Genomic DNA, 23,361 nt, shown 5'->3' on the forward strand with positions numbered 1-23,361 from the left:
GAAGCGCTTTGTGGACCTATCAATCCATGGTATCCTACGGACCATTTTAAATTATGAAAAGAGGATATTCTTTAGCTCAGTTCTAGAGCTTACTAAATGAACGGCTTTGTTACATAGTGTAGACCAGTGTTCAGGGTCGTTTGAGACTAGGGGAGGGGACATTTGCCAAAACAACAGTAAATGGTGTGGCATCCGGGGGGAGATCCAAAATCATATTATTAGAAAGATCATTAGGTCTTCTTTGTTTCACAGCCTGCACGAGTGGCTCTCCGGAGTCCCTTAGCGCTACCCCGTCCATAGAGCTTAGCATATGATTTACTAGGGATGAGTGCTGACGGTGTATTATGCGATGCTGTCTACCTTCTAAATGTGGAGAGCTGATATACGCTGGGTCAGTTGTGGTGGAGAGGACAGGTTGAATATTTGAGCTGGGCTCATTAATTATAGGGTCATTCCCCACGATACTTGGTACCCTTGATGGTTGAGACATAGGCCGAGTAGTGGGTACGGCCCCACATTCACTGCCCGTCCTTTACAGCCAATGTGCTCTAACTTATTCATCCTATCTTCTGGTTGACACAGTTTCTGCAGTAACGGATCTAGTAAAGTAGATATCATTCACTCTAGTCTTTTACATATAGCGTCCACATTTGTCCATAACATGTTTTGTTTGTGTTGGCGGAAGTGTCTGCGAGCAATGACGTACTGCTGGGTATTTCACTTCTATGAGACGTACTAACATGCTCTTCATGATTACGATTTTTCAATTTTGGTTTCTGAGCCAGGCGTCTTTTCTTCCTGGTGGAAGGTCCTGTCCCTTTGTTAAGCTTGCCTTCTGCCCTCTTGTGCTGACTCCATGTCTACAGTCCACAGATGGATGATCCTCAGTGGGCTTTACAAGGAGATTGGTTCCATCAATTTGTATTTCATTGGGCATTGCACCTGAGGAAATTAGGAGCCCTTTTCTAAATCAATAACTATGCCAGGATGTCGACCAAGCTGAGTTTGGGGCTCCAGAGACAATCGGCGCTCTGTGAGCTGTATCTCATGTATAAGAGCTGTTTCTTCTCGGACAAGGAAGCAGGGTCGGATTGGGATCACAATTTGGCCCGGGCACTGACGAAAAAAGTGGCCCACATTCAAGGGGCGTGGCCCACTATTAAGGGGCGTGGCACACATTCAAGGAGAGTGCCCTTTCATAATTCGAGCCCTTCAGGGAAGGAGCACCTAATAAGAAGCAAAGCCCCTGCTATTACTTACCTACTCAGCCCTCCCCAGACCTTCAGCTCAGGAGCACATGAACAGCAGTGAGGCCCCTGCAATTAGTAAATTAATAAGCCCTACCCAGCCCTCCAGGCCTCAGAGCAATGTCCTGGCAGGGGAGCACAAAACAACACAGCTGCTGGGCCATCCATGGTAGCCAGGGGGAGGCTGAGGTGAAGATGGTGCAAGTTGCAAAGATCACCTGGCCCCCACAGCGAGACCCATTCTTCCTCGCCCACTATTCCTTCTGCCGTTTTTCTCTGGACCCCGACCCGCCATTTTGTCCATTCCCTCGTCTTGTACCCTTCTCCCTCGTTTCCCCCTTGACGATCCTCAAATGTTTCTTCCCTTTTCTGTTTTGCCTTTTCTCCATACCCTTGTATCCCTCCCACCCTCCCTTGGTACTGTGACTGCATCCCCCCTCCGACCCCACTTAATGGAACTCTGCCTGAGAAAATCTACTATGTGTGTATATATATGTATATAGAGAACTCTAGTCACTAGTATATGCAGTAGACCTCTGTACTCTCTACCATTCCTATGTGATTCTTAGAGTATATCCATTTGTTTCTCTTCTTTGAGTGACTTTACTACTTGTACATTTGCAATTTTTTCTGCTTGTATCTTTTACGTAACGCATGTAATCCTAAGTCCTTATGTTTTGCAACGGATTCTTATGTAAAGCGCTCTGACACCTTCTGGTAAAGTTTGCGCTATATAAGATCGCATTAAATTAAAAACAAAGAAACAAAAAAAAAACCTAACACTGTTTATGTGCCGCGTGGGCCCCAGGGGGGCCGAGGTGAAGATGGCTCAAAGGCCTGAGCAACACCTGGCCCCAGGGAGGCCGATTGTTGCAAACAATCACCCCCTCCCCAGCCACCTCAGCCTGATTGTTTTGCTGGGCAGGGGGTGAAGGAGACGCACTGCGGATAATCACTGCACAGTGAAGCTGCATTCATTTCTCTGTCTCTGTCTCCGTGCCCTCTGTGGGCCGTTTTTTTTTCTCCCCTTTCCTAGTCCACAGCGATCACGGAGACAGAGACAGAGAAATTAATGCAGCTTCACTGTGCGGCTGGGAAAGGGGAGAAAAAAAACGTCCCACAGAGAGCACGGAGATACCGGCCCTTTGGCCGATGCCCGAATGCCTGCATTGCCAATCCGCCCCTGCAAGGAAGGCATCAAGGGTCCCCACTACCCCGGCGACCATCCCTGACCTCCGCAAACTCATGTTCAGCAAGTTACACGCAAACAGTAATATCAATTTTCAACTCACACAGTATCTTCTAACCCTGACGTTACGTGTGTGCTCGTTAAACTATCCAATACCAGTCCTCACTCAAGACCACAGAGACCAGCGCGCACCCACCCACATGACCAGGCCCCAACAACACCCCAAAAAGTCGAAAAGCACACACAAATCACCACAATCCAATGCCATCCATGCTCCAAGTGTGATGCTTCTGAGACGGACTTCATGAGATGGTAATGTAGAGTTCTGTATAGCGCCAATGCTTTGATTGTGAATACATTGAAACCACATTCTAAAAGTCATGAGTAGATTCTTAAATTGTCCCACAATTAATAACATCAATGCTTATAAATGCGTTGGTGTGAGTGCCAAACCTTTTTGAGCTTCTTCACACAACTACACACCCCGGACTGTTAATTGTGGGTTCAGATCACTCAGGAAAGCAGAAACAGCAGCTGCAGTCCCCTCTGCCGAGACTGGGAAACAGTCGTTTTAGCAAGACGACACTCGTTCTTTTTCAAACTGAGCAGACACATATCATGTTACTGAGAAAAGGTTCAAGCATTATTGAAAGATAGGTTTGGGGAAATATAGAGAATCCATCTGGTTTGTTTTGCTCGGACTCATTCACCAAGCGATGAAGGGACCGCGCAGAGTCATGAAACGCAAGATCCCAGCCATTAGTAGCAGAGCTTGGCCCCCCCAGACTATAGGGGACCAGGCCAGGGTTATAATGCTGACACCTAATGATATAGTTCATCCAAGAGCAGAACTGTTATTGGCGCTGGACTAGCAGGAAGACAAGGAACCGGCCCCGGGTTGTAATGCTGGATCTGGAAGAAGAACTATTAATGTCACTTACACAGGAGTAACATGATCAGCTTGAGACGTTTATTGGTTGGTTTTGGTCACCAATGATATCAGCTACTTACCTTGAAGTCGCGCTTCTTTCTTCCATGAGGTCACACAAGACATCGACCGATTTACTATATTACAAACCTGCATATAACATTCTGTAGCTTCTTGAAATAAAGAAATAAAACGTTTGAAGGGGCAACCAATCTTTTCCAAACCTTGGTTGTGCCTTTCCGTGGACACGTCTTCACCTTACAACCTGCACAGGGCTGGACGTGAGATTTCCTCTACTGAAGGGACAGAAGTGACAGTCTCCGAGGCGAGGCTCATGTCATCTGCAAATAGGATTGTCGCACTATGCCTCCTTCTGCATGCATTGCCTTCAAAGAGGTTGCCACCTGTAAGGCCACTGATACAATCTTTAGCTCATAATAAATCTAATTGAGTGTATTAAATGATATTTCTGCATCTATTAAAATAATATTGTGTTGTCTCATATCAGTTCTTTCTTTCTGATTATATTATAATCTTTTACTGTTCATTTCTAAAAATGCGTTGGAGTTGAAGGATTGCTGTGGGCTGCTCTTACCTGTGCACTCTACTCCACCATCCCACCTGGCCGGGCAGCTGTTGAATCCCCAGGAAGGGCGTGGACAATCGAAGAGAGACCGTTCTGCTCCTGTGCACCTGAGGTCACTCATCCAAACGGGGAAGACGCCACTTCCATATACGTCATTTCTTGGCAGTACTGTGGATGCTGATCCACAGTTCAGTTGTCTACAGACCACCGCAGCATCCTTCATGTCCCAGTCGTTATCACAGACCGTCCCCCAGCGATTCTCGTGTTTGATCTCCACCCTCCCGCGGCAGGCGTCACCAGAATTCACCAACCGGACAGTGTCTGCTCCCCCTGTGAACAAAGGACCAGAAGGAACAGGTTAGGTCGATTGCAAAGAAAGCTCATTTGTGGGAACAATCTTTGAACACCCATTGCCACCTCTTATTGACTAATGTGAAAAGTGGGCTACCAGAGTACACTCAATGGCTAGTGCTAATAATCAACTCAGAACTCTTTCAGGCTACCTAAATTACATCCACATTTGTATAATAACATTTGAGACAAACTATCATTTATCGCTGGCCTGGTGACTAATATATGACACAGCTATAGAGAGCAAAAATATATTTCCTTTGGAGGAGCACCTCTTGATGAACCCCCGAATTGATCACCTCTCTACAAATATGTTGATAAAAAGCAGCTCACTCTCTGCCTCATCAGACCTGCCAGTAGTTCTAGGTGGATTATTGAAATCAAGCTGAATCTTTGTAAATAGAGTGTATCTGGTAGCCTCAATTAATCTCAGAAATGACAGATTTATGAGGGTTCAGAGGCTGCATTGAATGTTGTTCGTGCAATGGAGTATAAGAGGTTGAGACCCCCCTCTTCAATCACAACAGGTGATCCACCCACCTTATATAGAGCTCTGTGCCTGCCTGGCAGGGAGAACTGGGCAGACAGCAGCTCCACCAGAGCAGGGGATGCCTTCAATCCTGCCCTGGCCACCATGCTTCCTTTACCCCTCTCAGCCTGTATTCAGTGTTCACATCTATACTCCCAACACAGAGTTTATATGGAGACTTCTTGTTTTCTCCACCTGGAAATGCTATGCCACGCATGGTGGGTGGACCAGAGCAGGGACAAGTAGTCACAGTTTCCCCACCTTAAATAGGATGGGTTGTCCCTGAAATATTTTACTTAGTATGGAACCTTGGGGCAGGAAGGAGCTGCTAATAAGCACCTTACTACATGTGATGGCTCTTACACATGGTCGCCATTTTGGCTGATATCTATTAGGTGGATTACTTTGCTTGTGTGTAAGTCTGACATAAGTACACATAGGCTGTGAAGGTGGGAGTGAAGTGAAGTGAGACACAGCAAAGACTTTCACCACTCACATGAAAGAATCTCTGTGACGATTTTTACCCACCTCACAACCTAAGTTGGAACCAAAGGAGCACTGCACCATATTACATGTTCATATTGCTGAATAAGATTATATATATTTACATTTGCAGTTCACATGTATACTCTATAGCAGAGGGAGATGAAGAGATTTACACATAAAAGTGAAATAGCTGGGTGAAGCCCTGATCCCCAGCCTCAATGTCGGCAGCTTAGCCAGTGGCCCACATCTCCTGAAAGCAGCCGTAGCCCACTGCATCCTGCATCAATGCAGCCGTAGCATTCTGCAGATCTAAATTAATATCAAGCATCCCCAAAGACGTTTACAGTTGTAGGGAAGGACCTCTATTGAGGGTTCAGAGACAAAATATCCAAATCAAAAATATCGACCTACAAAATTATCGAGACATAAATATCAGCTACAAAAATATCAAGAACCTATCATTAGAAAGGTAAGTACAAAAATATTTTCAAAATATATAGTTTTCAATCATATTTTTGTATTAAATATCGATTTTTACATATATAAATTAAAATATTAAAAAATGAAATATATTAAATGCTAATAAAAATGTAATGAAAACACACATGCATGAATATATATATATCGTTAACATATATCTAGTTTAAAAAAGTATTATAAAACCAATCCTTTTAAATTATAATAACATTATCAAGTCAAGTTTAAATACTTTATTCGACAACATTGTCATAAAAGCTTGCATCCCTAAACTAAACAGAATAAATACTAATCTAATAATAAAAACGTATTAAATACCATACATTTGTTCTTTGTTGGCGAATAAGAATTTTAAAATTTACACGTTTTTTAAAAAGAGTATCATCACAGACCAAAGGAAGCTCATGTAGTTCATAGGAGTTTTAAAGTGCGCGTGCGTATTATCCAGGCCCATCCCAGGAATTTAGCCACAGCAATTGCAAGTTGGGGGGCACAGTTTGATTTCAGGACCCTAAAAGCCTCAATACATCTCCTTGTGCCCAAGTTTCTGCATGCCGGTTTCAACCATCTATTCCTTGGGGCAACGTATAGTGGACATACAAATAAGAAATGCAAAATATCTTCTACATGGGATTTACAATGGGAGCATGTGTTTACATTATCTGGGGACCATTTAACAGTAAAAGCATTTAGGGGCAAGGTGCCAACTCTGAACTGGAAAAACAATTTCCTATCTAGAGGCTTGGAGATCAAATCCCAATACTGTTCAAACATTGGGGAGGTTTTTAACTCTAGGAACTGGGATGTCAAGGCAGGAGATTGGCTAGAGGTCAGTGCAGCATTATTTATCATGTCCCAGTATAACTTTTTTAATGTAGTCTTTGAAGGAAAGTCATCTGGGTCTGTTGCGGACCACAAGTGTTCAAGGTGCAACTTTTGAAGTAATTTCCTCACTTCTTTTAGCCAAACTACTTTATGGAAGATATCAGAGTTAACAATGTCCAGTAAGGCAGCAGCGTAATGTCTCAACTCCGGAGTGGATTTTATACGCCTCCAATATAGGAGGGGACGCAGCCTGATCATGTCCTCAATCCTTTTCCTCCCCAGGTCGTAGTGGAGAGGAGTTGAGGGGGTGCTCTGTGGAACACCGATTAGGCCCCGCAGGAATTTATTTTCTGCCACTGTTAAAGCATTCAAATTGGTGAAACCCCAAAGTTCTGATCCATAAAGGCATGCACCCAGCACTTTCATGCCATAGATCTCCATTGTTGGCTGTATTGGTTTTGTAAATGAAGATTTGTACTTTTTGGCTATTGCCCCTGCCAACTGATTAAATTTTAACAGTACAAGGTCCATGTGGGATCTCCAATTCATACTAGCATTCAGGGAGATGCCTAGATAGGTGAGGGCATCCACTTCTTCCAAGAAAGCCCCATTGTAAACCATTTTCCCCTTGAATTTCTTGGAGGGATTCAGATTCATGAATTTTGTCTTTGATGTATTTATTTCTAAGCCCCGGATCCGGCAGAATTCGCCAAAAGCGTTTATTGTCTTTTGTAGACCACTAGGGGTCCGCGAGACCAGCAAGGTATCATCTGCGAACATTAGTACTGGAACTCGCTTCCCGTCTAGTAATGGAGCATCCGTCGGAACTTGCTTCAGAAAATCCACAATGCCATTTATGTAGAGGGAGAATAACGTGGGGGCCAAGACACAACCCTGTCTTACACCTCTCTCAACAGGGAAGGTTTCCGTGACCTCACCCTGGGCTCCCCACCTAATCCGGGCATAATTGTTCTCGTGGAGTCTTACAAGCAAAGTTAGTAATTCTGGACTTATTCCTAAATCCCTTAAAACATCCCAAAGTTTTTGTCGGGGAACTAAATCAAACGCGGACTTTAGGTCAACGAAGACAGCGAACAGGGGACCATTTAACAGGGTAACATTTTTCCAGTATATAGTTAGAAAATGGAACACCTGGTCAACAGAGCTGGTTAAAGGGCGAAATCCCGCTTGATAAGGCGAAAGGATGTCCTTGTCAACTATCCAGGCTTGTAACTTGTTTTTAACCAGCCTGCCCATCAGTTTTTGGGCGCAATCAATAAGGCTGATTGGCCTGTAGTTGCTTGCTAGAGCCTTATCCCCTTTTTTGTAAACTGGGATTATTTCTGCTCCTTTCCATGTTGCTGGTATCTTTGCCCCCTGAGCGATAGCATTTCCAAGCCATACAAAGTATTTACACCAGCTATCTCTGTCTAATAGAAAAACGTCAGCCGGTATGCCATCAATTCCTGGTGCCCTGCCTCTGGTCGCTCCATCCATAGCCTTGTGTACGTCTTTTAATGTGAATAATTCATTAGCAAAAAATACCCTTTCTAGAGGGGGAACTGCCTGAAGGCCTGAGTTGTCAGCATATTGGGGTTTGAAAAAGTCGACCCAGGACTCCTTAGGAACATGATTTTTTGGGCATTCAGCTACACCCCCTGAGCCCCACTTTAATATGGCCCAAAACTCTTTCTGATGTTTATCGACACATGCCTTCTTCAGATCTAGCCAAAGATTCTCATCCCATTGCTTTTTTGCCTTTATCTGGGTTTTTCTATATTCGTCCCTGGCTTTTAAAACTCCCGTTTTAGATCTTAAAGCGATACTAAGATTATGTCTTGCTATTCTACATGATTGATCGTACCAACCCTTCTTTATGGGTGGTCCATTACCCTTCTTCTTCTTGCTAGTTTTCAAAAATAGCTTTTGAATACTAGCAAAGAACTTTGGCTGTGACTCTTCAATCATCTCTTTAAAATGTTCATCATTCATTAAAACCTGTAGTCTGGCAACTTCATCAATAACTAGCCCCTCAAGGACCTGCCTATCCTCTGCGTTGGCTACTAAAGTTGCCCATCTAACATGACGAAGATTATTTGATGGAACAACATCTGAAGTCATAAAGTTCCTAGCTGGATTTTCTGTCATTATTTTTTGTTCTAGGTTGAATAGTAAAGACAAAGGGTTGTGATCGCTCTCCAACCTAGATATGACCTGCATGTCGATCACTTTACTCCAGGCTCTAACATCTATCAGAATATAATCAATCCTATTACTTGATCTTAGGTTATCAAAGGTATGCCTACCCTGTATATCAGAAGGAGTGCGGCCGTTGGCTGCCCTCAATCCTCTGGATAGGCATAAACTTTTAACCTGAATAGCTACTTCTGTCCATTTTTTAACCACTGGAATGTCTAACTGAGGAATTCCCCATTTGGTGTCTTCTTCATATGTCAGATCGTTATCCTCACAACCTAAGGGTTCAAATGTTGTGTTTAGGTCTCCTCCCACCAAGATAATATACTGGGTAGATATCATCTCTAGATCAACATCTAAAGCTCCTACTATGTCTGAGGATATACCCCCTTGGGTTCCCCTTGCGTAGATGTTGTATATTGCCAGCTTGCAACCATCGTTACAAGTGAGCAGTATAGAAAGTAGGTCGCTATTAGAAATATGGTTCTGCTTGATGGTGCATTGCAGAGCTTGCCGTATCCAAATAGTTAGACCCCCTGAAGGGCGTCCCTTTGTATTCTTCTCCGCGGGCACATAAAAGTTTAAAAAGCCCAAGCGAAAAACTGGTGACACTGACCATGTCTCTTGTAGCAGCACAATGTCATAAGAATCTATAAAGTCACACCATTCCGGGGTCTCTATTTTATGTTGGATACCCGCGATATTCCAAGAGATGATCTTGTTGGGACTTTCCCTTTCCATATTCCTCTTATTTAAGGGAATAGTCAGGTTAGGGGAAGGCGCACCAAGTGGAGACCTTACTTCGACTAGTTTAATACCAGATTGAGCAGCTAATGAGCTGTTCTCTACTGGTTTAAAAGTATAGTCTCTAAGTTCAAGTATCCTAGTCTCACCACAATCTGTTTCTTTTGTCATGGGAATACTAGGATTCCCGTGCTTGACCTCTGTAATCTTAGGTTGCCCTACGTTCATCGGATTTTCCAGTCAGTCACATTGGCTTAATCCTGATATGGCAGAAAACCTATTTTCTATCGCAATTCCCCAATTATTTTTGTTTGCCGGGTATTTGGCTTTTCTTATTACAGGGTTCCATTTAGTTTTTAACAGTGTTGGATTTATGTTATTTCCCTTTTTTGTATAAAAGAAATCCAGCGTTAATGGCACTATTTCTGTAGATCTACGCTGGGGGGGGTATATATTAGCTATTATGTTTGGTAGGACTTCAGGATCTGAGAGGTGCAACACCACGCAATCCCCCCTAAACTTTTTAATGCCACCCCCGATCCATTCAACCCTTCTAGCTTTTACTACTTCCTGTGCCAGCTGGTCCCTGCCTCCTGGTTTAAAAGCCATATTCTTTGATAACCAATGAAGTGATTTGTTTATCAAAGAAGGGATATTCTCCTCTTGTCCTGGTTCTAATTGAGGAACATTTGCTAAAACCAATATTAATGGGGAAGCTTCCACTATTAGTTCTACAGGCCCTTTATCTATATTCTCTATCTCATTTGTACTTCTAGTGGCGGGCCTTGCAGAATCCTCAACCATGGAAGCTGGGTTTAGAATTCCCATCCCCTCTCCCCCTTTTCCAGACCTGCACGTGGTGTTTTGGGAAGTGTTTGTAGCAATATCTGGGCAAACTACGGCTTTAGTATTTTTCGGATCTGCCATAGCCAAGTATATTGGGACAGACTTTGGTGTTTCTACTATAGCTTTTTGCAAAAGTGATCCCAATCTGGTGACCTCTGCTGTAAGCAGGTCAATTTTACTTAGGAGTGGTTTAGTAATAGTTTTAATTTTATTATCTATGGCATTCAGTAGCTTTTTGAATTGATCTTCATCTAGATGAATTCCACCTCCCCCATTGTTCCCAATATCATCACCATTTTTCTCCTCAGACGAGGCCTCAAGGCATTTTTTACCTGATCGAAGTCCACCCCTTTTTGGTATGTTTTTACCCCTACCCTTTATTACTCTAGGGGCTGGAACCGGTGTATGGATTTCCTCTTCTAAGGTATTACTTTCAACATCAGTTGTACATTCTGGAGCTGGTTCGTTAATTACAACTAATAATTGGGTCAGTGGGTTATTATCAGGGGTTTGGAAAACCTCATTACTAATGTCAAGAACTGAAAGTGGTAGAGGCGTATTATCGATGAGCAAGTCCGGCGAATAGCTAAGACCCAAAGATGATCTCCTATTCTGATTAATTTTGGCAACTTTCTGTACCATGTAATTGTCTATTGTGTTAAGTGGAGCAGAAGATGCTTTAGCTTTAGACATGTTAATATCAACGATGGTAGTCCTTGGGATGAAAGTCAATATGATGATCCAGACGATTACAGGAATGAAAGGGTGACAGCACTTACTTGAGTGAAGTTGGGCAGCGTTCTTGGCCCTGCTCCTGCCTATTCCTGCTGATGAGGGCCGTAGAGGGTCCGCCCTTTGCCCGGGCTTAGCCCCGGGCGTCCCGCTCGCGTCCCGCGACGCGGGGGTTCCCGGTCTTTATGGCAGCGTTGGTGCTCTCTAGGCGCGAGGCGCGTCACTCAGCACGCGCCGCCGCGAGGCCTGCCGGGATTTGTGGTCTCCCAGAGCGGCGGCGCGGAGTCCGGTGCCTTAGGACTCTTGGCGGTGGCGGAGATGTTCGTTGGAGCTCCCTGGTGCTCCCTGTTGCTGTATCAGGCTTCCTCTGACTCTCGGCGGTGGCGGCAAAGGTCAGTGCTTCCCCCCGCTCTGCCAGGGTTCCCGGTCTTTATGGCAGCGTTGGCGCTCTCTAGGCGCGAGGCGCGTCACTCAGCACGCGCCGCCGCGAGGCCTGCCGGGATTTGTGGTCTCCCGGAGCGGCGGCGCGGAGTCCGGTGCCTTAGGACTCTTGGCGGTGGCGGCGATGTTCGTTGGAGCTCCATGGTGCTCCCTGTTGCTGTGTCAGGCTTCCTCTGACTCTCTGCGGTGGCGGCAAAGGTCAGTGCTTCCCCCCGCTCTGCCGGGGTTCCCGGTCTTTATGGCAGCGTTGGTGCTCTCTAGGCGCGAGGCGCGTCACACAGCACGCGCCGCCGCGAGGCCTGCCGGGATTTGTGGTCTCCCGGAGCGGCGGCGCGGAGTCCGGTGCCTTAGGACTCTTGGCGGTGGCGGCGATGTTCGTTGGAGCTCCCTGGTGCTCCCTGTTGCTGTGTCAGGCTTCCCCTGACTCTCGGCGGTGGCGGCAAAGGTCAGTGCTTCCCCCCACTCTGCCGGGGTTCCCGGTCTTTATGGCAGCGTTGGCGCTCTCTAGGCGCGAGGCGCGTCACTCAGCACGCGCCGCCGCGAGGCCTGCTGGGATTTGTGGTCTCCCGGAGCGGCAGCGCAGAGTCCGGTGCCTTAGGACTCTTGGCGGTGGCGGCGATGTTCGTTGGAGCTCCCTGGTGCTCCCTGTTGCTGTGTCAGGCTTCCTCTGACTCTCGGCGGTGGCGGCAAAGGTCAGTGCTTCCCCCTAACATTATATATATATTTACATTTGCAGTACACATGTATACTCTATAGCAGAGGGAGATAAAGTGATCCACACATAAAAGTGAAATAGCTGGGTTAAGCCCGGATCCCCAGCCTCAATGTCGGCAGCTTAGCCAGTGGCCCACATCTCCTGAAAGCAGCCGTAGCCCACTGCATCCTGTATCAATGCAGCCGTAGCATTCTGCAGATCTAAATTAATATCAAGCATCCCCAAAGACGTTTAAAGTTGTAGGGAAGGACCTCTATTGAGGGTTCAGAGACAAAATATCCAAATCAAAAACATCGACCTACAAAATTATCGAGACATAAATATCAGCTACAAAAATATCAAGAACCTATCATTAGAAAGGTAAGTACAAACATATTTTCAAAATATATAGTTTTCAATCATATTTTTGTATTAAATATCGATTTTTACATATATAAATTAAAATATTAAAAAATGAAATATATTAAATGCTAATAAAAATGTAATGAAAACACACATGCATGAATATATATATCGTTAACATATATCTAGTTTAAAAAAGTATTATAAAACCAATCCTTTTAAATTATAATAAACAATTATATGTGTGTATATTTTTATGTATATATATATATATAGCGCCGAAACAGCAAACGGACACAGCCAGGTACAGACCACAAACTAAGGATTTTAGAAAAAAATTATGTGCTTTATTCCATCAATGGGGATGGCAGCATGACGCGTTTCGTCCGGGAAACCCGGACTTGATAACATGACAGGACCCAGAGACATAAGTGGTTAAATACTGGTAGACAAACAAAACTCCTCCCACAAAATAATAGACATAAAGGAAATATCCTTCAGTATAAAAAGCGGACAATCCAAATGCAATGTACAGTGCAATTAAGTGCATGAATGCAACAATATTAAATTCACTATACAATTCTAACAATTTAAAAATAGAATCTGTTGAAAGCATAAAGGGCAAGTGCCCAATGGATGACCACAGTATCAAAATATATATTGTAACTGAACAATATAAACCAGTGTCATTTGGACATGTTATATAACCAGTAAATTGATGTCAAAACCACAAATAGAATTAATTATATGTATATATCCGGCTCAGTAACTTCCCTTTCTCTTTCAATCAGGAAAGGAATAGCACTCTCGAGGATTCTATGGCTCAGCAGCAGTTTATTCAGGACAAACGCGTTTCGGATTTACATCCTTCGTCAGTGTCGTAAACAAAACACTGGCGGCCATTTTTTTATATAAAAACCACATGTCACATGAAAATTAGTAGAAAACGGACTAGTTGCGCCCTCAAGTTACACGGGCGCCATCTTAAAACAGTACATACTGAATGTCATTTCATTACTTTTGCTACGAAATCGGTTTTGAATACCGAGATGTAAACGTAAATTTAACTTGTTTTCAACAATTAAAAAAGCAATGATTTCATATGATACAATTCATATAATTACAATATAGCCGTGGATCGGCAATGCAGCCTTATGTATAGAAAGGCTGCCTGTCCTGATTACCAATGGTGATTATGCCGTGTATCGGCCCAAGTGACATGTTTAAAATATTGCAGACATTAGTTCAAAAAAGATCATTTTCATTAATCACAGTTCCTCATTTGTTCAAATGGACAGCCAATTCCTCCCCACCATTCAACCCATTTGGTATTTTGGTCCCTTGATCAATAATGTAACGGGATTCCAATCTCCTCAATTTAAGCATTCGATCTCCACCCCTAATATGTGATGGTAAATAATCCAAACAATAATATTGCAACAGGTCCCTATTGCTGTTAAGTTTTACTGAGAAGTGTCGTGCTACGGGATAGCTAAAGTCCTTGTTTTTAATAGCACGCATGTGCTCTAATACCCTCAGTTTTACCATATTGATGGATACCAGATTGGTGGATTGCGGGTGCGTGAAATATATTTAGTACAACTAACTATATATGAGCAATTTCAAAGGTTTTGTATGAGTGAAATGTCCAGCTAACTATAACACCCCTAAAACTTATCGTTTTTGTGTGAATTTCAAAGGTTTTTTAAATGCTAATTCCTAACTATATAAGGCATGAAACCTATGTTTTTTTCAGGGAATATATATATATATATTACCTACTGGCGATAGCCAGTAGGTATATATAGTTAGGATTTTTTTCCTATGGGATTTTTGAAAATTCTATGTCGAATAACTTTGGCTTATGAGGACAGAATTGGCTGAAATTTTCAGGAAAATGGAACATTTTGTTTCTGAGCAGCCCCTGAAAATTTGGGGGGTTTTCGTCAAGGGGGGGCCGAGAAAAAAGGGGGGTCCCAAAACTTGTTTTTCCCATGCAATTTTCCATAGGGCGGTTGGCCTCACTTTTAGCCTGAACGGCTGAATGGATTTACACCAAACTTGGCAAAATTGTAGGGACTGGTAGCCCGATGTGCCTTTGCTATGTCTCAAGATATAGGCTCCAGTGGTTTTTACGAAAATTAACTTTGAAAAATATAAATTGGGCTACATTGGGCTATATATATGTTGGAGCCCAAATGTAGCCCAATGTAGCCCAATGTAGCCCAAAGATGGCCACCAGAGACAAAAAACCAAATGTAGCCCAAATATCAGCCAGATGTAGCCCAACTATAGCCCAATGACAGATTGTCCCAGAGTGTTCTAAAGAACAACTAGAGTGCTAACAGTCCTACTTATTACAAAGGTATGGCACACCTGAAGCCATCTTGATTGGAATAAAGTGGTAACTCTTTAAACATTTAATTTAAAAAGGAACAAAATGAGGGGGTTCATTTTGCCATAGAAAGTATGATTAGCGAATATATGACGAAATCCCGCATACCATCAGTCCGCAAAAAAAATCCCGCATGTACTATTAGGCCGCAAATTAAAATAACGAAAACTTTTAGAACGAATATGCCTTTAGCATACACTAAACAACTAAACTACCCTAAACCCTAAAACACTACCCCCAGCATGACCCTACACTACGCAAACACTACAACACTACCCTAAACCCTAAAACACTACCCCCAGCATGACCCTACACTACGCAAACACTACAACACTACCCTAAACCCTAAAACACTACCCTCAGCATGACCCTACACTACGCAAACACTACAACACTACCCAAAACCCTAAAACACTACCCCCCAGCATGACCCTACACTACGCAAACACTACAACACAACCCTAAACCCTAAAACACTACCCCCAGCATGACCCTACACTACACAAACAGTACAACACTACCCTAAACCCTAAAACACTACCCCCAGCATGACCCTACACTACACAAACACTACAACACTACCCTAAACCCTAAAACACTACCCCCAGCATGACCCTACACTACACAAACACTACAACACTACCCTAAACCCTAAAACACTACCCCCAGCATGACCCTACACTACACAAACACTACAACACTACCCTAAACCCTAAAACACTACCCCCAGCATGACCCTACACTACGCAAACACTACAACACTACCCAAAACCCTAAAACACTACACCCCAGCATGACCCTACATTACGCAAACACTACAACACTACCCTAAACCCTAAAACACTACCCCCAGCATGACCCTACACTACACAAACACTACAACACAACCCTAAACCCTAAAACACTACCCCCAGCATGACCCTACACTACGCAAACACTACAACACAACCCTAAACCCTAAAACACTACCCCCAGCATGACCCTACACTACGCAAACACTACAACACTAACCTAAATCCTAAAACACTACCCCCAGCATGACCCTACACTACGCAAACACTACAACACTACCCAAAACCCTACAACACTACACCCCAGCATGACCCTACACTACGCAAACACTACAACACTACCCTAAACCCTAAAACACTACCCCAGCATGATCCTACACTACGCAAACACTACAACACTACCCTAAACCCTAAAACACTACCCCCAGCATGACCCTACACTACGCAAACACTACAACACTACCCTAAACCCTAAAACACTACCCCCAGCATGACCCTACACTACGCAAACACTACAACACTACCCTAAACCCTAAAACACTACCCCCAGCATGACCCTACACTACGCAAACACTACAACACTACCCTAAACCCTAAAACACTACCCTCAGCATGACCCTACACTACGCAAACACTACAACACTACCCAAAACCCTAAAACACTACCCCCCAGCATGACCCTACACTACGCAAACACTACAACACTACCCAAAACCCTAAAACACTACCCCCAGCATGACCCTACACTACGCAAACACTACAACACTACCCTAAATCCTAAAACACTACCCCCAGCATGACCCTACACTACGCAAACACTACAACACTACCCTAAATCCTAAAACACTACCCCCAGCATGACCCTACACTACGCAAACACTACAACACTACCCAAAACCCTAAAACACTACACCCCAGCATGACCCTACACTACGCAAACACTACAACACTACCCTAAACCCTAAAACACTACCCCCAGCATGACCCTACACTACACAAACACTACAACACTACCCAAAACCCTAAAACACTACACCCCAGCATGACCCTACACTACGCAAACACTACAACACTACCCTAAACCCTAAAACACTACCCCCAGCATGACCCTACACTACGCAAACACTACAACACTACCCTAAACCCTAAAACACTACCCCCAGCATGACCCTACACTACGCAAACACTACAACACTACCCTAAACCCTAAAACACTACCCCCAGCATGACCCTACACTACGCAAACACTACAACACTACCCTAAACCCTAAAACACTACCCTCAGCATGACCCTACACTACGCAAACACTACAACACTACCCAAAACCCTAAAACACTACCCCCAGCATGACCCTACACTACGCAAACACTACAACACTACCCAAAACCCTAAAACACTACCCCCCAGCATGACCCTACACTACGCAAACACTACAACACTACCCAAAACCCTAAAACACTACACCCCAGCATGACCCTACACTACGCAAACACTACAACACTACCCAAAACCCTAAAACACTACCCCCAGCATGACCCTACACTACGCAAACACTACAACACTATCCTAAACCCTAAAACACTACGCCCAGCATGACCCTACACTACGCAAACACTACAACACTACCCTGAACCCTAAAACACTAGCCCCAGCATGACCCTACACTACGCAAACACTACAACACAACCCTAAACCCTAAAACACTACCCCCAGCATGACCCTACACTACGCAAACACTACGACACTACCCTGAACCCTAAAACACTACCCCCAGCATGACCCTACACTACGCAAACACTACAACACAACCCTAAACCCTAAAACACTACCCCCAGCATGACCCTACACTAAACAACCACCACAACTCTACACTACACTAACACAACACTACACTACACAACACTACACTACACTACACAATCACTAACCCACGAAAAAATTAACACAAACCCACTTACCTCTCTCGTCATCGTGGTTTTCACAACGCAAATGCATTTACCATACATGCCTTTAAAACGTAATTCTTTGTAAAGGCATGCGCGATAAATGCACATGCGTTTTGAAAAAATGCGGGATAATGGTATGCGAGCTCAATGACCTTGCGGGATAATGGTATGCGGACTGAAAGTCTGCGGGATAAAGAATGCGGGAAAATGGCTGCAAACCATGATTAGCAGCAGACTTCCCTGGTGAGCACTAGCTTTACTACAGTGATCTAATGAGCAACTAGAGTGCTAACATTCAGAATTTATGGCAAATGTGTGACACATCTGAATGCCTTCTTGATAGAACCAAAGTAAACAAGCATTGAAAATGCAATAGATCTCGCCCTCGTTTAAGTTAAAGCCATTCTGTTTGTAATGAGGTGGCTTTTTAGCTTTGCTTTTATTAGTGTTTTTAAAACTTTCATGTAAATAACATGCATATGTATGCATATATGTATATGTATGCATGCATTTATATTTATATAGATATGCAGATTACATATGTTTATATATGTATATTACCTACTGGCGATAGCCAGTGGGTATATATAGTTAGGATTTTTTCTCTATGGGATTTCTGAAAATTCTATGTCTAATAACTTTGGCGTTTGTGGACGGAATTGGCTGAAATTTTCAGGAAAATGGCACATTTTTTTCTGAGCAGCCCCTGAAAATTTGGTGGGGTTTCGTCAAGGGGGGGCCGAGAACAAAGGGGGGTCCCAAAACGCGTTTTTCCCATTCATTTTTCCATAGGGCGGTTAGACTCACTTTTAGCTCGAACGGCTGAATAGATTTACATGAAACTTGGCAAAATTGTAGATATGGTTTGCCCGACGTGCCTTTGCTATGTCTCAATATATGTGCTCCAGTGGATTTTGAGAAATTAACGTTTAAAAAAATATATATATCTGTGACAGCGCTCCGGTTAGCGCCCCGGTTCGCGTACCTGACGCGTAACGGAACTTCGCGAAGCGAATCTGATTGGCTCTCCGGTGTCTGTCAACATTCTAAACAAACCGGAGCGGCCGCCATCTTGTCTCTCGGTACGATCGAGAGACAAGATGTGGTGAAAAACGAAGGGGGAAATGAAGGAAAGGGGACAAGGTAGACCACTCCTGACCCCCTAGGATTGATGAGGGGGATATTAAAGTGCCCCGCGGGTCAAAAAATTTTGCGATTTTACGCCGTAGAGGCGCGTCCCGGTACGCGAACCGGGCAGCTCACCGGGCAGCTAACCGGGCAGCTAACCGGCAGCGTAGCTGTCAACATTGTAAACAGTCCGGAGCGGCCGCCATCTTGTCTCTCGGTAGGTTCGAGAGACAAGATGTGGTGAAAAAAGAAGGGGGAAATGAAGGAAAGGGGGCAAGGTAAACCCCTCCTGACCCCCTAGGATTTATGAGGGGGATATTAAAGTCCCCCGCGATTTTTCGCAGTAGAGGCGCTTCCCGGTACGCGAACCGGGCAGCTAACCGGCAGCGTAACGGGAGTCCGCCATCTTGTGTTTTTGGAGCGTCCGGTTCGCGTACCGGGTAGCGTCCCGGTAAGCGTAACAAGGGGAAAACCAAGAGAAACAGTAAAAAAAAAATTAAGGGAATAGATTTCCAGCAAACTTGGCAAAATTGTAGGGACTGTTTGTTTGATGTGCCTTTGCAAGGCCTCAAGATATGTGCACGTGTGGATTTTGTCTAATTAAGGTTAAAAAAAATATATATATCTGTAAGCGTGCTCCGGCACGCTTACGTTACGGGTTTTGTTTGCGCTGCAGAGCCGATACGTCACGGTTATGCGACGCGTCATGAGGCGTCTCACGTGGCTACGTGATACGTCACGTAATAAAGAATATATTTTACAGCTATAGATATTAGCTTTTAAAAAACCAATGAAATTCACTGAAAAAACCATAGGTTATAGACCATATATAGTTAGGAATTTGCATTTACAAAACCTTGAAAATTCACTGAAAAAACCATAGGTTAGAGACCATATATAGTTAGCTGGACATTTTATTGACATAAAACCAATGAAATTCCATATATAGTTAGTTGCACTAACTATATATCGCGCACCCGCAATCCACTGCTGATGATGTCACATATTACATCATTCATGACATGGTCAGTGACATCACTGATGACATCACTGATGACATCTCAAATGACATCACTGATGACATCACTGATGACATCTCAAATGACATCACTGATGACATCTCAATACCAGTTACTACATACGCACTCACTGATTCCTATGTCTACACACACATTCACTCATTCACCCATACAATCACTCATACATACAGTCACTCATTATTACAACACTATCATATGCACTCATACACCTATGCAGACACTCACACACTGCCACTCATCCATGGAGTTACTCACACATCTAGTCAGTCCTGTAAAGAATCAATCACACTTCCATCTCCTCATCTATACAGTTAAACACAGAACACCATACTTCAGTGACATCACTGATGACATCACTGATGACATCTCAAATGACATCACTGATGACATCTCAAATGACATCACTGATGACATCATGACACACCAATACCAGTTACTACATACGCACTCACTGATTCCTACGTCGACACACACATTCACTCATTCACCCATACAATCACTCATACATACAGTCACTCATTATTACAAGACTATCATATGCACTCATACACCTAGTCAGTCCTGTGAAGAATCAATCACACTTCGATTTCCTCATCTATACAGTTAAACACTGAACACCATACTTTTCACACATATACTAACACATACTTACTCTCTTATACAATCACTGATACAAGTACACATTGATATGCACAGAGTCACACACCTCCCAGCCAGCCACACACACACTCAGTCTTCCATACATCCACTCATTCTTCAATATGTAAAACATATTTAAACTTTACAAAAACACACAGACACTAGATGATGTCATCAGTGATGTCATTTGAGATGTCATCAGTGATGTCATTTGAGATGTCATCAGTGATGTCATCAGTGATGTCACTGACCATGTCATGAATGATGTAATATGTGACATCATCAGCAGTGGATTGCGGGTGCGCGATATATAGTTAGTGCAACTAACTATATATGGAATTTCATTGGTTTTATGTCAATAAAATGTCCAGCTAACTATATATGGTCTCTAACCTATGGTTTTTTCAGGGAATTTTCAAGGTTTTGTAAATGCAAATTCCTAACTATATATGGTCTATAACCTATGGTTTTTTCAGTGAATATATATATATATATATATATATAAATATAAACAAACAACTTTATTTAACTTTGGCGTGGACATGTGATGAACCTGACGCGTTTCAGAAAATTGCCTTAATCAATCAATCAAACATTTGTAGAGTGCATTACTCACCCGCGAGGGTCTCAAGGCGCTAAGGCGAGGGTGGGGGGGGCTGCTTCTACTCGAATAGCCAGGTCTTGAGAAGTCTCCTGAAGATCAGCAGGTCCTGGGTCTGTCGCAGGTGGATGGGGAGGGAGTTCCATGTCTTGGCAGCGAAGTGGGAGAGTTATCGGCCGCTGGTGGTCGTTCGGTGGATGCGTGGAACAGTGGCAAGGGCGAGGTCAGCAGGGCAAAGCTGGCAGTTCTGGGTTTAGAAGGGAAGGCGTTTGTTGAGGTCTGCTGGTCCGGCATAGTGGAGAGCTTTGTTAGTGTGGGTGAGGAGCTTGAAGGTGATTCTCTTATTGACGGGGAGACAGTGCAGGTCTCTCAGGTGGGCAGTGATGTGGCTGTGGCAGGGGATGTCGAGGACGAGGCGTGCAGACGTGTTCTGTATGCGTTGAAGTCTTTTCTGGAGTTTGGCTGTGGTTCCCCCGTAGAGAGCATTGCCATAGTCCAGCATACTACAGACGAGGGCCTGGGTGACCATCCTTTTGGATTCGGTGGAGATCCACCATGAAACATCCTTTACAACGCGGTGTTTACATCGCGCAACCTTTACAACGCAGCTGTTACAATGCAAGTCATTACTACGAATTGCGCTGGATGGCGCTCTTGCTTAGGGAATAGTTTGATTTTCTATTCCAACACCTTCCCTACTGTTACATGGGCTGGAGTTGGAATAGAAAATTATATTATTCCACAATCGTTGTAACGACTTGCGTTGTGAAAACCGCGTTGTAAAGTACCGCCATCAAAATGATCGCGTTGTACGCACATCTGGATCCACCTGCTGATCTTTGGAAGCATGTGGAGTGTGTTGAAGCAGGAGGAGGAGACAGCGTTTACTTGCTGGGTCATTGACAGTGATGAGTCCAGGATGAACCCCAGGTTGCGTGCGTGGTTGGTGGGTGTCGGTGCAGCTCCCAGTGTGGGCGGCCACCAGGAGTCATCCCAGGTGGAGTGGATGGAGCCATGGATGAGGACCTTAGTCATGTCTGAGTTATGTTTCAGGTGACTGTTCTTTATCCATTCGGCGATGGCCTTCATTCCTTCATGGAAGTTGGTTTTAGCAGTGGTGGGGTCCTTGGTGAGGGAGAGGATCAGCTGGGTGTCATCAGCGTATTAGACAATGTTGAAGTTGTGCGCTCTGATGATGTTGGCGAGTGGTGTCATGTAGATGTTAATAAGGGTCGGGCTGAAGGATGATTCTTGGGGCATGACCCAGGTAATCTTGGTGGCTTTGAATCAGAATGGAGGGAGGCAGACTCTCTGGGATCTACCGGTGAGGAAGGAGGTGATCCAGTTCAGGGCTTTGTCATGGATCCCTGCATTGTGGAGGCGTATGCTTAGGGTGTGATGGCAGACGGTGTCGAAGGGGGCCAAGAGGTCTAGGAGGATGAGGGATGCAGTTTTGCCATTGTCCAGCAGGATCCTGATGTCGTCGGTGGCGGCAATGAGGGCAGGTTCGGTGCTGTGGTTGCTGCGAAATCCGGATTGGGACGAGTCCAGGGTGGTGTTCTCTTTGAGGAAGTGGGTCAGTCGCCTGTTGACCATCTTCTCGATGATTGTCACAGGGAACGGGAGCAGGGAGATGGGCCGGAAGTTCTTGAGATATCACATCACTTGTGCAATGTCCCAGGTGTAATTATTGATGGTGAAATCACATGCCTGACTATTGCCATATTACAAGTCCCATAATTCACCTTGGCAGCCGTGAAATATCCATAGAATCACAGTGATGTTTTTTACACTGCAGACTCAGGCAGGAGTTGCAGGTAAGTATGGCATGTCATGAGAAGGCTAATGCACATTGAACTACTTGTTGTAGCCCCAAAATTTTAATTATGTGCTGTGCCCGGAATCTGCCAAGCGGAGGTATCAACCTACTCGGCTCCCTTTCTCACATCCTTCTGCAATAATCGCTGGCAATTCCCAAAGCTTTAACCCATTCGCTGCTAGGCCTTTTCCCCCACCTGTGCTAAGCCTTTTTTTGGCGATTTGGGGTAGTGCGCGCTTAGGCCCCTGTAACTTTTTGACCACATAAGGTATCCACGCCAAATTTGCCTCCTTTTCTTCCAACATCATGTGGATTCTAAAGGTGCCCAGGGTTTGTGGATTCCCTTGGAGGGGTCCCAGAAATTAAG

General features: G+C 44.2%; 1 protein-coding gene across 1 annotated transcript in view; it reads right to left on the minus strand.

Annotated features, from left to right (window-relative positions):
* The window catches only part of LOC147706662 (CD5 antigen-like), a 226,112-nt gene that overhangs the window by 80,070 nt on the left and 122,681 nt on the right, over positions 1 to 23,361 (minus strand). The window contains exon 4 of the mRNA XM_086925220.1: positions 3,960 to 4,280. Within this exon, the coding sequence (XP_086781346.1) occupies positions 3,960 to 4,280 (321 nt within the window). The remainder of the gene's footprint in view (positions 1 to 3,959; positions 4,281 to 23,361) is intronic.

This window comes from Lissotriton vulgaris, chromosome 6, assembly GCF_964263255.1.
Source record: "Lissotriton vulgaris chromosome 6, aLisVul1.2, whole genome shotgun sequence".
Taxonomy (NCBI): domain Eukaryota; kingdom Metazoa; phylum Chordata; class Amphibia; order Caudata; family Salamandridae; genus Lissotriton; species Lissotriton vulgaris.